At 36.1% G+C, this 14,677-nt stretch overlaps 1 protein-coding gene across 2 annotated transcripts in view; it reads left to right on the top strand.

Annotated features, from left to right (window-relative positions):
* fermt2 (FERM domain containing kindlin 2) overlaps nt 1-8,695 on the top strand; it is an 84,302-nt gene extending 75,607 nt beyond the window's left edge. The window contains exons 13-16 of one of the 2 annotated variants that reach the window (XM_059352677.1): nt 2,626-2,646; nt 5,204-5,328; nt 5,458-5,599; nt 6,984-8,695. In XM_059352677.1, the coding sequence (XP_059208660.1) occupies nt 2,626-2,646; nt 5,204-5,328; nt 5,458-5,599; nt 6,984-7,157 (462 nt within the window). In that variant the 3' untranslated portion in view covers nt 7,158-8,695. The remainder of the gene's footprint in view (nt 1-2,625; nt 2,647-5,203; nt 5,329-5,457; nt 5,600-6,983) is intronic. The other variant, XM_059352678.1, reaches the window with a different exon arrangement.
* Nucleotides 8,696-14,677: the final 5,982 nt, after the last annotated feature.

Here is a 14,677-nt window from a genome sequence, read left to right on the forward strand (position 1 = left end):
CACTATCATTTGGATCTCTATGTACTTTGCCATAGCAGGTTTCTTTTAGTTTTCCATGGAAAGCTTAAGCATGATACTGAGGTTCATTTGCCATATTCTACCCTAAAAGGACAGTAATGTTTTAGCAGCTGATCATTTTAATGAAGATAAAACTGCAATTTTTTGCCAGTATATTACAGCTACCATAAACAATATACAGTCATGGAAAAAATGATTAGACCACCCTCGTTTTCTTCAGTTTCTTGTTCATTTTAATGCCTGGCACAACTAAAGGTACATTTGTTTGGACAAATATAATAACAATTTGTGTCTTTTTTTGGTCGTTTTACATAGTTTTTTTTTGTCATTTTGTGTCTTTTTTGGTCAATTTGTGTCTTTTTTTTATCATTTTACATCTTTTTTGGTCAATTTGTGTCTTTTTTTTGGTCATTTTACAACTTTTTTTGTCATTTTGTGTCTTTTTTTGTAATTTTACGTATTTTTTGGTCATTTTGTGTATTTTTTTGGTCAATTTGTGTCTTTTCTTGGTAATTTTACGTCTTTTTTGGTCAATTTGTGTCTTTTTTTGGTCAATTTGTGTGGTTCTTTGGTCATTTTACGTCTTTTAAATTAAACTCTTATGAGCTAATTTTGTTGTTATCATTATATTTGTCCCAACAAATGTACCTTAACTTGTACCAGGCATTAAATGCTCTCTAAAGAAATTAGGGAAAACAAGGGTGGTCTAATCATTTTTTTTCACGACTGTACGTGCCATCAAAACCTGAGAGCTGTAGTTAACTAAGCAGTTGTTGTTTTGACTTAAAATCACAAGCTGCTCAATTACCACTGACCTATTTTAGACGAACAGGACAGTTTCCAATTCTTAGTATATGGACAGGAAATTCCAGCATCCTATTTGTTTTTTGGGTGGAAAAAAGCCCTCCATTGCATAACACATGTCCTGTTATAGAGGCTGGTTTTAACAGTGAGGGTCCATCTGGGGCCAGTGTAGGTTCTGGTCCAGCGCCAGTCTCTCCCATAACCCCAGTGTGATACTGGTGTCCCCAGGCTACACAACATGAAAGAGTGGTGGCGTATGGTACAGTACGTATGTACTCACACACACATGTGTAGTCATGCAGTGGGCGTGGGGGCATCAGGAAATGAGCCGTGCCTGGGAATGCTGCGCGGGAAAACTGTCTGGGAAAAGCCCGTTCTCTCTCAGTCAGCATGCAGCGACCCCTCCCCAGCTCCCGCAAACTGGACTTCCTGTTGCCAGGCCGGTCACAGGAGACTTCCGTGCTGCAGCTCCCAGCGGATACACACACACTGGAATCTTTAGATTACTTAGAGCGGTGAGGTCTCGGGCCAAATCGATACATTTACACGAGAGAAAACAAGCATTAAAGACAGAATAATAAACTCATGGAGTGTGGAGACGGGGCACTCCTTCAGTTTGGGGCCTCGGGAGTTGGCTGCTTGGTGCATACTGCCATCCTGTGGACGAAAGGAGAATTACAGAGAAACTGTGATTATTTTAATGGCCTATTCTGCCCTACAAAGTCTAACTGCAGTAACTATGCAAAGGGTAAAACTGAGAATAACTGCTCTAAAGTTTTTTAATGTTTTTTAACTGGCCAGCCAAATGTGTTATATGTAGATAAGTGATATGACACTTATTTCTTCATGTATTGATGATGTCATTTTTATGCTCAAAAATCATGATGATTTATTTGACCTTTCACCCCAAAATTGTAGTTACTGCCCTCTGGTTTTGCTGTTAAAGGTTCTAATAGTAATGCAAAACCAGAGTGCAGTAACTACAATGTTGTTGTCTTATTTCAGTTTTTATATTTTGCTTTCAGTGAATAAACGTTTTCAAATTGATTTTGTTTTAAGTGTATTTAAAAGTGTTTGAAAACTCTAATATTAAGTCTAAAAACACAGATCTTTGAATAAAGCAATGTTATATATTAGTCAGAATTCTATCTCACTTTTTTACTTGATCATTATCTCGATAATAATTTCCCTATCAAATATACTTAGAATTTCTATTATTCTTGTCTTCACTATTCAGCACAATGAAGAAATACAGGACTACACTGTATCACAGTCTGCTTTGGTTTTAAGTTGGATTTTGTAGTTACTGCAATTGTTATATAATTATTTCTCTGAAATAAAGCAAAATTGAAATGTAAAACTTTGTCACAAGATAAAACAGACATCAAGGAGTTCATTTTTGTTATAACTCAATTTCGCCCAAAAATGTAGTTACTGCAGTTAGACTTTGTAGGGCAGTATTGAGCCGTTATCTGGGATTGAAATCGATGGAATCTGTGCATAATCCTTTAATGTGAAGCCACACAAATAGTGTTTAACCTCCTATTTTCTGTTAAAATCCACTCCACTCTCTGAGCTCTGGACTCTCCCTCTTGTGGCTGAATTCTGCATGACCTCCAGACTCCACAGCCCCTCTCTCTTTCTTTTATTACAATTATGACCTCCTACTTTTATTGTTTTGGATCTTTCTCTCCCTCAACATTGATCTTACTTGCTTCTTGTTCTTTGTCCAATCTTTCCTCCTTTTCTCTCTCCTCCTGTCTGCATCTCCTTCATCCCTCCCCCACCTCCTCCCATCTCCAGCCAGGCTCCATCAGGGACTTGGTAAGTTGACATATGTGTCCACTGGGTGCAGCTTTAGATACATGTATGTGCATGTATGTTTGTACCGACTCTGAACACTTCTTGTGTCAGCTAACCTAAAGTAGAGCAGCTATAACCTGTCATAGTGGCTGGTAGTCACAGTAGATAGAATAGAGTCCTTTCTTTTTAGTTATTTTGTTTGTTTGTTGCTTGTCACTAGCTCTAATGTGTTAATGGTGCAATAAGACGAGCAGAAGACACATAATTGTATTAATATAACATTTGGGCGTCTGTATTATTGCAGTGGTGGAATGTAACTAAGTGTTGTTTTTGCTCCATCTTTGGTTTAAACAAAAACTCAATGAGCTGCTGAGTGTGACAAAATGAACTTCGCTGTGATGGATTACTTATTACTTGCTCTGGATGTCTCTGTTTCACTGCACTGCAAAAACCAACTGACAAAAAATAAGAAATAAATAACTAGAATTAAGCAAATACATGCTCAAAACAAGTAAAATTATCTTCAAGTGCAGTAAGTAAATGTTTCTTTGTAAGAATTCTTTAAATAAGAATTGAAAAATCAATGTTAGCTTGTAGTAAATCAAAATATACTTATTTTTGAGCAATTATGGCTTGAAAAGCCAGACTGTAGTAACATTAAAATAAGCCAGTAATACTTGAAACTAGCACGTTTTGGTAGAAAATGCTTTTGAAATATAATTCAAACTACATGAAACTAAAACTCTCAATTGGAGCCAATATTTTAGGTAAAAACTCACCATATTCAACGGTTAAATAGCTTGAAAAGCATGAAAAAGATCACAATGTCAATCCTAAAAACAAGTCTATAAACAATAAGATAATTAAATCAGCACATAATAATAATACTAATAATTAAATAAGCACATAAAGCAATGGTCAGTAGGTAAATTATACTCAAAACAATATAATTAAGATACTATTGCTAGATATAAGAAGAAAATACTTGGTAAGCTTCATGTTTTTTGCAGTTGAAGTAGTTGATGAATGTTGGGCTGCAGCACGAAAAAAGGATTTAGGGACAGTGAAGGAATACACACACACACACACACACACACACACACACATACACGCATGCACGCTCGCACACTCAGGTTAATGTTTGTTTGTGTGTCTGTTGTGTAGCTGTGTGAAGTAGAGTTTACCTGTGACAGCCCTCTGCTTATTGGCTGACACTGTGTGTGCTGACGGCTGTATGGAATTAGCCACAGCTTGTTTACGCACTGTGTTTGTGTGTGTGTCTGTGTGTGTGTGTGTGTGTGTGTGTGTGTGTGTGTGTGTGGAGACTAGGGGTGGTAAAAAATCAAGTGCAATTTTTAATCGATATGTGTATATTTTAATTTTATCTATGAGCTAGGGCTGGGCGATATGGACTAAAAGTCTAATCCCGATATATTTAGGCTGAATATCGATATACGATATATATCCTGATATTTTTATCACAAAGTGAGAGCAAATGCTCAGTCAAAGCCAAATATGACAAGTAGTTTTATTGAAACTGTTTATTTAATTGAACATAAATACTGTATAACAACAAGAGTACCTTTTAAAAAAAATCAAAGCTCCATAAAGTGCCCATTTAAAAAAAATAAAATAAATAAATATTAAAATGAAAATAGCCTATGAAATAAAATAGGCCAATCTTTTTCAGCAATAAATATATTTATAAGAGAAAAGAATAACGAAAATTACAGAACAACTAAATATGACCAACTCTAGTAAGGGCAGCATTTATATATAAAGAAAGAAAAAACATTTTTAACTATATCGATATATGTGATATGGTCTAATTCCATATCACATTTAAAAATATATCGATATATCTTTTATATCGATGTATCGCCCAGCCCTAGTATCAGTACTAACTGAATCAAGGCCGAGCGTTCAGTTTTGCGGCCAATTTAATTATTCATTTAATTACAGAATTAAGTTGGATAAAGCTACAGTCTGCAAACTGAAAAGTTGCACTACAAAAATTTTAAATTGAGCAAAACTAGCTGACTGTATCAAACCTTGCTAGCATGAATGACTAGGTTCAATTTGATCCAAAACTTATTTAAACACATTTAAATATGCAAGATTACTGTGAAAACTAACCACATGTCTCTTCAGGACTAAAACATAAAACATAGAACTCCTTGACGTTATCTTTACAGTTTAATCTCACTTGAGTTAGCTTGACAATTTACAGGATCAAGTCTCTTTTCGTCCTTTCAAAATAAAAGCGTCCAAAACAAAACATTATGCTTTTGCTTTTATTTTGCCCACCTATGCATGTTTTTATACATACTGGAGTATGTATAAAACATTATACATGTATTAACTTTATACAGGTGATCTTAATACATTAGAATATGATGTAAAAGTCCATTTCCAGATGGACATACTTTTCAGAAGCCATTTCTATGATATTCTAATTTATTGCGATGCACCTGTAGATGCTGGAGTTGGCAGGTTTCTTCTAAACGCCCATCCCTAGTCGAGACTTAAATGTCTGCAGCATGCTGAATGTAATGTTTGTGACTGTGTATCTTCTCAGATTTCAGCCCGGATCCTTGAAGCCCACCAGAACGTGGCCCAGATGAGTCTCATCGAGGCCAAGATGCGCTTCATCCAGGCGTGGCAGTCCCTGCCTGAGTTTGGAATCACTCATTTCCTCGCCAAGTAAGCTGATGTGCCTTTACACTTGTTACATCACCCACTGTCTGTTTTAATGTGCTGGGAGTGACTCATAGTGTCGTTAAGGCTGCACACTTGGATTGATTTCACAGTGGATTCTCTTCTTCTCTGCAGGTTCCAGGGTGGAAAGCGAGAGGAGCTGATCGGCATCACTTACAACCGTTTGATCCGGATGGATGCAGGCACCGGAGATGCAATTAAGACCTGGCGCTTCAGCAACATGAAGCAGTGGAACGTCAACTGGGAGATCAAGATGGTGAGGAAACCATCGAATAGGATCATTTTCATGTCGTTTCTGTGGGGAGTTACTCTTGTTTCTTGAGTTAAAAACAGTTAGTTGATTTGATTTTACGCTTACATTAAAGTTTCAATACTCTGCTTGGGGACGTAAATATAAAAAAGACACATTTTTTAGTAGAGGGGATCTTTTAAGTAGGAACAAAAATGAACTGATTCCAGATTCTAAGATATAATTATTTGCTGTTTTTTATGGTAAATCAACTATCATTGGGTATTCTACTTTTGGTGAAATCCGATTGACCGTCCGCAAAACTCCTCCCCCGAACGCTCCTCGTCCAATCATAGCCTTAGCAACTGTTACTAAGAGAAGAAAGTCCTTCATGCTTTAAGCTCTGAGCAGCAAGGTGAAACGTTGTGCATACAGGTTTCGTAAATCTGACACCAGGTACCCTCAGAGTTTAGCAGGAAAAGTCTTTTTATCCCATTTTCCAAAAAAAGAGGAGCAATGCTGGCTCTGGATTAAACCGTGTGGGAGACCCCACTCCAACTTAATATCAATAGGCACACATAATGGTGCTCCAAATTAAGATTTTAGCTAGCAAACATGAGCTAACTAATGATTGTCTAGCTGTTAGATGAGATAACCCAAACCGGATTTACCAGTTATGGTTCCTGTCAACTAGTATTCCTACCACTACTAGTGCAGTCCAACAAACTAATGTTAATTGCACGTCTGTAAAATTAGCACGCTAAGCTAGCTAGCAATGTTGCTAGGAGTTTTAAAAGTTGACAGTCACAAGAAAAAAGTCAAAATGTGAAAAAAAGTCAAAGTGAGGAAAAAAAGTCAGTCACGAAAAAAGTCAAAACGAGAAGGGAAAAGTTGAAAGTCAGAAGAAAAAAGTCAAAATGTGAAAACGAAGTCAAAATGAGAAGAAAAAAGTCAAAAGTCACAAGAAAAAAGTCAAAATGAGGAAAAAGTCGAAGCCATGAAAAAAGTAAAAACGAGAAAAGTCGAAAGTCACAAGAAAAAAGTCAAAATGTGAAAACAAAGTCAAAATGAGGAAAAAAAAGTTGAAATCATGAAAAAAAGTCAAAATGAAAAGAAAAAAGTTGAAAGTCACAATAAAAGTCAAAATGAGCGAAAAAAAAAAAGTTGAAATCATGAAAAAAAAAAAAAAGAGTCAAAATTGGGGAAAAAAGTCGGAGCCATGAAAAACAGTCCAAGTCATTTACACTGGTTAAAACAGCTCTGGTCCTTTTCATGGCTGCTGATGGTCCTGGAAGCTTACTGGGCATAGCAACAGTAACTAAGGGGGCGGAGCTTTTGTGAACGGTCATCTCCATTCCTCCAGTTTATATCGAAGCTTGCCTGACTGACGTGCTTTCCTCCGTTCTCCCAGGTGACGGTGGAGTTTGCAGACGAGCCCAGCCTGTCCTTCATCTGTGCCGAGGTGGACTGTAAAGTGGTCCACGAGTTCATCGGCGGCTACATCTTCCTGTCGACACGCGCCAAGGACCAGAACGAGTCTCTAGACGAGGAGATGTTCTATAAGCTGACCAGCGGCTGGGTCTGAGCGGCCCCCGAGCCACCAGGGGCCAACGATTGTAGGCCAGGGGCCAGGAGGGGAGCGGCTCAGGGTGGAACCACATTGTACGGGGTTTATTTTTATTAATTAATATTTCTGTTTAAACGTTTAAAGCTGTGCTGACGAGTCCAGAACAGCACTAAAATTAGCCACGGCTGACACCGTTTTTATCGGTTTTGTTGTTTTTGCATTAACGCTGACAAGGTCTTTTGTTACAACACTAATCTTCTGGTGAATGCAGTCCAGATGAACTTTTGAACGTAAACTCCTGTGGGGAAACGGGGATTCGAACCCGCGACCACCTGCCTCCTCTCCTCCTGGACTCATGGCCATCAACTTACGTCCATGACAACCCTTTAAAACCAATCAAATGCCAGATTTAATCCCAAAGAATCTTATTTTTTTTGCCCCCTCTTCACTCTTTTTACTCTCACTGCCTTTTTTTTTTTCGTCTCTCTTCTAGAACTGGACATCAAACTGTCATTAAAACATATTGTAACCGTAGTGCCACAGAAACCTACAGTTATATCAAATTATTTATCCTAAAAGACAGACTCTGTGATCTTAGCACTACATGTCCATCCTATCCACTCTATGAAGGGTTTAATATCTTTGAAGTCACATGTAAGCACTTCTACACTATACAGTCCTGGTGAGGAATAAGCTGTTGTTAAATTTCCTTTTTGCTTTTTTCATGTCTGTTGTCTTTGTTTCATCCAGAAGCTCCTCTGTGATGAATTCTTATTGTATTAGCTGACGGGTGTGACATTGAGAGTTTTGTTTTTTTGTATTTAATAGACTGCTAATAAGTGAGCATGTCTGGAAACACACTACAGTTCAGTGCACTGGGATGAGTGTCCTGTGGGTTTGGAAATCTTTTCCAACTAATATACAGTCATGGAAAAATATTTTAGACCTTTGTTTTCTTCAATTTCTTGATCATTTTAATGCCTGGTACAACTAAAGGTACATTTGTTTGGATACATATTACAATAACAACAAAAATAGGTCATTAGAGTTTAATTTAAGAGCTGATATCTAGACATTTTACATGGTTTCTTGATAAAAAAAACAACAAAATTATTATTAAGAAAACTATGGAAAATGTCTCAGTTTTGCCCTTTTTCGGGGTAATTTTGTTTCTTTTTTTTGTCATTTTGTGTCTTTTTTGATCATTTTTACATCTTTTTTTTGGTCAATTTGTTTCTATTTCGATCATTTTGTGCCCTATTTTGGTCATTTTTACATCTATTTTTGGTCATTTTGTGTCTTTTTTGATTATTTTTACATCTACAGTCACAGAAACATTCTTGATAATAACCAAAATTATTATTAAGAAAACCATGGAAAATGTCTCTGTTTTGCCCTTTTTCAGGGTTATTTTGTGTCTTTTTTTTTGTCATTTTGTGTCTTTTTTTATTATTTTTACATCTACAATCACAGAAACATTCTTGATAATAACCAAAATCATTCTAAACAAAAAACCATGTTAAATGTCTAGACATCAAATTAAACTAAACTCTTATAAGCTATTTTTGTTGTTATCATTATATTTGTCCAAACAAATGTACCTTTAGTTGTACCAGGCATTAAAATGAACAAGAAATTGAAGAAAAAAAGGGTCTAATATTTTTTTTCCATGACTGTATATGTCCTTTTTGCAAAAAAAGTAATCTTAAAAAGTAATTTATTCTGCTGTTCAGTATTTTAATGTTTATTTAAAACAGATTTTAATGATTTTTTTTCAGTCGGTATGTTGAACTAAAGTAGAATACTGATGTTCATGTGTACTTTAAATATCTCAGCCCCCGAGCTTTTAAAAAATATTTGAAAACTGAACACGAAGCTATGACTTTTCAAGATATTTTCTCTTTGAAGGAAAGGTTTTTTTCCTCTTCAGACATGGCATTTATTATAAAAATAATATGCCAAAGAGCATTAACAATTTATTTGTTAAATCTCAACAGCTTGTTTGAAATTGCATTCAAAGATTTGAAACCCCGACGTCTCATTGCTACGTGCATGTGCACTACGTAACAGGAGGGATTATTACTCCCTTGCACCACCTTTTTTCCTTTATTGCCATTCTGACTCTCACACCATATAGTATTATTATTATTATTATTATTATTATTATCATTTTTATCATTACACACCAGCAAAAGGTCACCGAGTTTAAAGAATGAATATGCAACGTTTTTCTTTCTTCTGTCCTCAGTATGAAGGATCAGTAAAATGAAGTATTATTTTTTTGTAACTAATGTAAAAACACAAACATTTTATAGAATTGTACAGTTTTTTTCTGCTTTTTTGGGGGTTTGGAAGTTTTTTTTTTTTCTTTCAGAAAAGAAAGGGGGGAAGCCATCTGTCAACATGTGTAGTATTCAGAATTATGCCTGCTTATGTTGTGTCCTTACTGTGTTTTCAGATGAAGATAAATATGAATATATATGAAGATAACACTAGTCTCAAACTCCAGGTTTGATTAAGATATTTGTCGAGTACATATTATAATTTTTTAAAAATACAGCTACGTATGCCTTTTCAATGTGCTCTCTTTTTTTTCTTTGCAATTCTGCTTCATTTTTATTGATTTTCTGCTTCTTTTCTGTCCATTTGTGGCTCTGAGTTGTGTTTTAAGCTCATTCGATACTTAACTTTTGCTGCAAATTTGATTTGCTCAGCGCCTTTTTAAAAATATTTCACTTATTTGTCTGGTTTTGTCACAACTGAAGTGTGCCATTTAATAATGTCCATATGAAGGAGACCCACATTGTTTAAACCCTGGAGTTTGAGACAAATCAGCATAAGTGAACAGAGGTAAGAGAAAACCAAGCCCAGTCTGTTTTTATTTTCTCTGATGTTGTTTCTGTTTGCCTCCAGTGTCAGGAGCAGCGGTGCATGTCCTGCTGCTCCGTTTTCTGACTGTAAAAAATGCATTTATTTTAAAAAATAAAGTAATTTTTATTTAAAAAATGGGGGGCCTTCTGTCATTTTACCTAACTCAACCATCTTCAGGTAAGGACATGGTAAGAAAGATTCAATTTTGTTTCAGAATTTTAATTTGAAAATCTTAACTTTTGAATAATAAAGTTATTTTGGGGAACATGCATGTAAAAAAAAAACAACAAAAAAAGATTTGTAACCATGCATTGCACACTTTGCACACACACTTTTCTACCAGAAGTACAGATGGTTCAAATTTGTCAACTTCCTATGCATTTGTTTCTGTCTCTGTTTAGCATCTTTCAGTCTGTCCTTACATTTTTCATTTTATTTTAATTAAAGTATAAAGCTGCCAGGAACCCAAAATACAAACAAAAGACAGAGGTGTCTATGGAAATGTACCATTTTTTTTTTTTTACCATTTATACACAAATAGCAGCAGAAAAAAATAATAAATAATAAAACTACAAAACAGTCTATTTGCATGTTGATTAAAAATAGTTATAGTTTTCATTGTAGAAAGAAAATTCACATTTTAAAAATGGTCTAGAAACATAAATAGCACACTGTGAAAGATGTAAAAATGACCAAAAAAAATTACCCCGAAAAAGGGCAAAAAAAGAGACATTTTCCATGGTTTTCTTAAATTAATTAAATTAATTAAATTAAACTCTTATCAGCTATTTTTGTTGTTATCATATTTGTCCAAAAAATGCACCTTTAGTTGTACCAGGCATTAAAATGAACAAGAAATTGAAGAAAATAATGGTCTAGAGCTGCAACAATTATTTGATTAATCTAACAATAATCGATTATTTAAGATTATTTAAAGACAATAAGTCCAAATTCTCTGATTTCATCTTCTTCAATGTGAATATTTCTGGTTTCTTTGTTCCTTTATGACAATAAACTGAATATCTCTTTGGTTTGTGGACAAAACAAGAGATTTGAGGACGTCATCTTGTGGTTTGGGAAACACTGATTGATATTTTTCAACATTTTATTGACCAAACAACTAATCGATTAATCATTTAAATAATTGACAGATTAATCGATAATGAAAATAATCGTTAGTTGCAGCCCTACAATGGTCTAATTGTTTCCATGACTGTATTTTCATGCTGTGCACTGGTTTGGTTTCTCCACTAGGGGGCAGTGTACTCCCTCTCTCTCCTCTGCAGTCTGCTGCTCTGTGAGTTCCCTCCTTCTCCAAAGGTTTCCTTTGCCCAAATGTGACATGTTTACCTGGCGTCCCAGCAGAAAACCAAGTGCCAGATTGGTGAGGAGATTAGATCAGAGAACACCCGCGGACAGTCTGTCTGTTTGCACCATTTGGACGCGACACACGTCCGTCTGTCACCTGCCGAGCAGCTGGGAGACGGAGGTGTTAGTGGCCATGATAACTGGGGAGCTGCTCCCACCACCTGATGTCCACAGGAGGACTGGGAAGAATGGCAGCACGGGTTAAATAAGAGGTTTTTAGAAAGATGATGATGTTTGTGAGCACAGATTGTTAGCACAGGTGACAGTTTAAAGGTTGGGCAATTTCTAGATGAGGTCAGATTAACAGGCTGGGGAAAAAAGCACAGAAAGAACTCATGAAGCATTAGTAATACTATGGTAGTGATGATTTGGGTTTTTTGAAGATTTTCATTGCAATCAAAAACTACGCTAGGTTCATAAATTCATCTTCTCTGGTTAGTGTGATAAAAAGCTGCACAGTTCAGGCTTGATGGCACATTCTCTAAATTTGACAATGTACATCTCTCCCTTTATTGCATATTTCATCTAACAATTTAGTTTTACAGTAGAGCAGGGGTCTCAAACTCAAATTACTTGGGGGCTGCGGGAGGCAGTATCAAAAGGACCAAAAAAAGACACAAAATGACAGAAAAAACTAAATTACTTAAACAAAAAACTATTACTTTAAAAAAAGACACAAAATGACCAAAAAAAGACACAAAATGACCAAAAAAGACACAAAATGACTGAAAAAAACATTAAATTACTTTTTTTTCAAACAAAATGACCAAAAAAGACACAAAATTATTTAAAAACACACAAAATCACAAAAAAAACACACAAAATGTCAAAAAAGACACAAAATGACCAAAAAGACACAAAAATATTAGAAAAAGACACAAAATGACAAAAAAGGACACATTATTTTTTTAAAGACACAAAATGACCAAAAAAGACACAGAATTACCAAAAAATTATTTAAAAAACACACAAAATTATTAAAAAAGACACACAATTATTTAAAAAAACACAAAATTACCAAAAAAGACACAAATTACTAAAAATAAAGACACAAAATGACCAAAAAAGATTAAAAAAAGACACAAAATGACGCAAAAAGACACAAAATGACAGAAAAAAACTAAATTACTTAAAAAAAAGACAAAATGACCAAAAAAGGCAGAATTATTAAAAAAAGACACAAAATTACCAAAAAAAGTAATTAAAGGGACCTTCCACACACAACACGGTAAAGTGCCATTCATATAAAACTCACATTAAACTTTCATATCAAGGTGGGGGTCACAAAATATCGTCACGAGGGCCGCAATAGACCCCGTGGGCCGCGAGTTTGAGACCCCCGCAGTAGACTCTCGCAATCAACCCTGAAAAGTATCGAATCATGATTAGCTGACGCTGCATTTCAACAGCCTGCGAGCTTGTAACTAGCCTCCAGTCAGTTGTGAGATCTGATGAGGTGTGCAGCACAATGAATCAAATCCTGTAAGAACATCTTGTTCTAGTGGAACGCTACAATGTAGCACTTAAAGTGACATATCTGACAGCGATTACTTCCAAGAAACCTTCTGAAGCCGCATGGAATCAAGTCTGATTTGCAGATGGGATTTAGATGTGGAAGCATTCCTTTTCATGTAACTTTTTTTCTTGCAGGCTTTTGATGTTTTCCCTATACCCGAGTGGGATCTGGCCCATTGTGTTCACGGCGTGTATAAGGGAAGAGATGACGTCTTAACCACGGCTCCACCCAGTGACGTGCAATTCCTCCGAACCCTTTGGGAGAGAACGGGCTGGATGAACAATTACAATACAGGAAGAAAAAAGATAAAATAAGAAACACAATACAGGGAGCTACGAGCACCTGTTGCCATTCAGCACTTCCTGGTTGAAAACAAGTGCAAAGTTCAGTTTGAAGGAAGCTGCTCTGTTTTCCTCATTCCTGGAATTCACAGCTGTTTAAAGTCATTGTTAACGCTGTGCAGATATCTTTCTAGGAAAGTGTTTCTGACATTCACCTGCATGCTGAACGCAGAGCTGGAGATAATCACAGCCCTGACAGCAGATGTGCTGATAACAGGGTTTCAGGTTAGCCTTGAAATTTCCTTCAAGGAAACTCTCTTTTCTCTGCAGACCGGTGTGCTCATCTTGTCTCGATCAATTGTTTTTTATTGTCTTTTTTTTGCTGACATAAACTGTCAAAAGGTAAAGTATATTTCACGGTGGCTGGAGACTTAAATGCTTGCTACCAGGACGATAAAAGGAGGAGATCTTGCAGGTTTTTAACCATGAGTGGCCATTTATAAATCAGACTGAACCCCTTGATTTTCATCTTGTGCCACCAGCATGTTGACATTGTTAGTTTCTATATTTTATCAACAGTTTTCTATGGATAACCATGATATTTTCTACAGTGGCCCAATAGAATGTCTCCGTCTAATTAAATTAACCCTTTGATGCACAACATTGGTCTAAAGTGACCCGACAGAGTTTTTATGTTCTATATCTTTGCAATAAATTATTTTTATCATTCAGTATTCCAGGTTTTCCTCAATTAGTTTGTTTTTGATCATCATACATCCTAATTTTATGTTTTCCTTTATTACTTTTTTAAATAATACCCTTTTTGTGTCACTACTCTTCTAATGCAAAAAATGGGTCAAAAATGACCCATATCCTTTTTTAGCTAAGTAGCTTGTTAAGCTAACTACTTAGCTAACTTTTTTGCTGACATAAACTGTCAAAAGGTAAAGTATATTTCACGGTGGCTGGAGACTTAAATGCTTGCTACCAGGATGATAAAAGGAGGAGATCTTGCAGGTTTTTAACCATGAGTGGCCATTTATAAATCAGACTGAACCCCTTGATTTTCATCTTGTGCCACCAGCATGTTGACATTGTTAGTTTCTATATTTTATCGACAATTTTCTATGGATAACCATATTTTCTACAGTGGCCCAATAAAATGTCTCCGTCTAATTCAATTAACCCTTTGTTAGATCTCTTTGTTCATAGTGCAGTCTGGCGTCATGGAACGAGGTGGGAGGAGACGATAATGACGTGCGACAGAGCAGCAGCGCTGCACAGTAGCACAAAGCTAACAAAGGCTAACAGTTAGCTCTGTAGCAGTACAGTGTGTATGTGCTGCAGCAGGAGGTGTTCACTTAGCGATCTCTGTTTGTTTACAAAAAGCACCGGATGCTCTGTGCACAGTTAGCGATCCATCCATCCATCCATCCATCCATTCTCGTCCGCTTATCCGGGGCCGGGTCGCGGGGGCGGCAGGCTAAGCAGGGCATTCCAGA

This window comes from Centropristis striata, chromosome 16 (genome assembly GCF_030273125.1).
Source record: "Centropristis striata isolate RG_2023a ecotype Rhode Island chromosome 16, C.striata_1.0, whole genome shotgun sequence".
Taxonomy (NCBI): Eukaryota; Metazoa; Chordata; class Actinopteri; order Perciformes; family Serranidae; genus Centropristis; species Centropristis striata.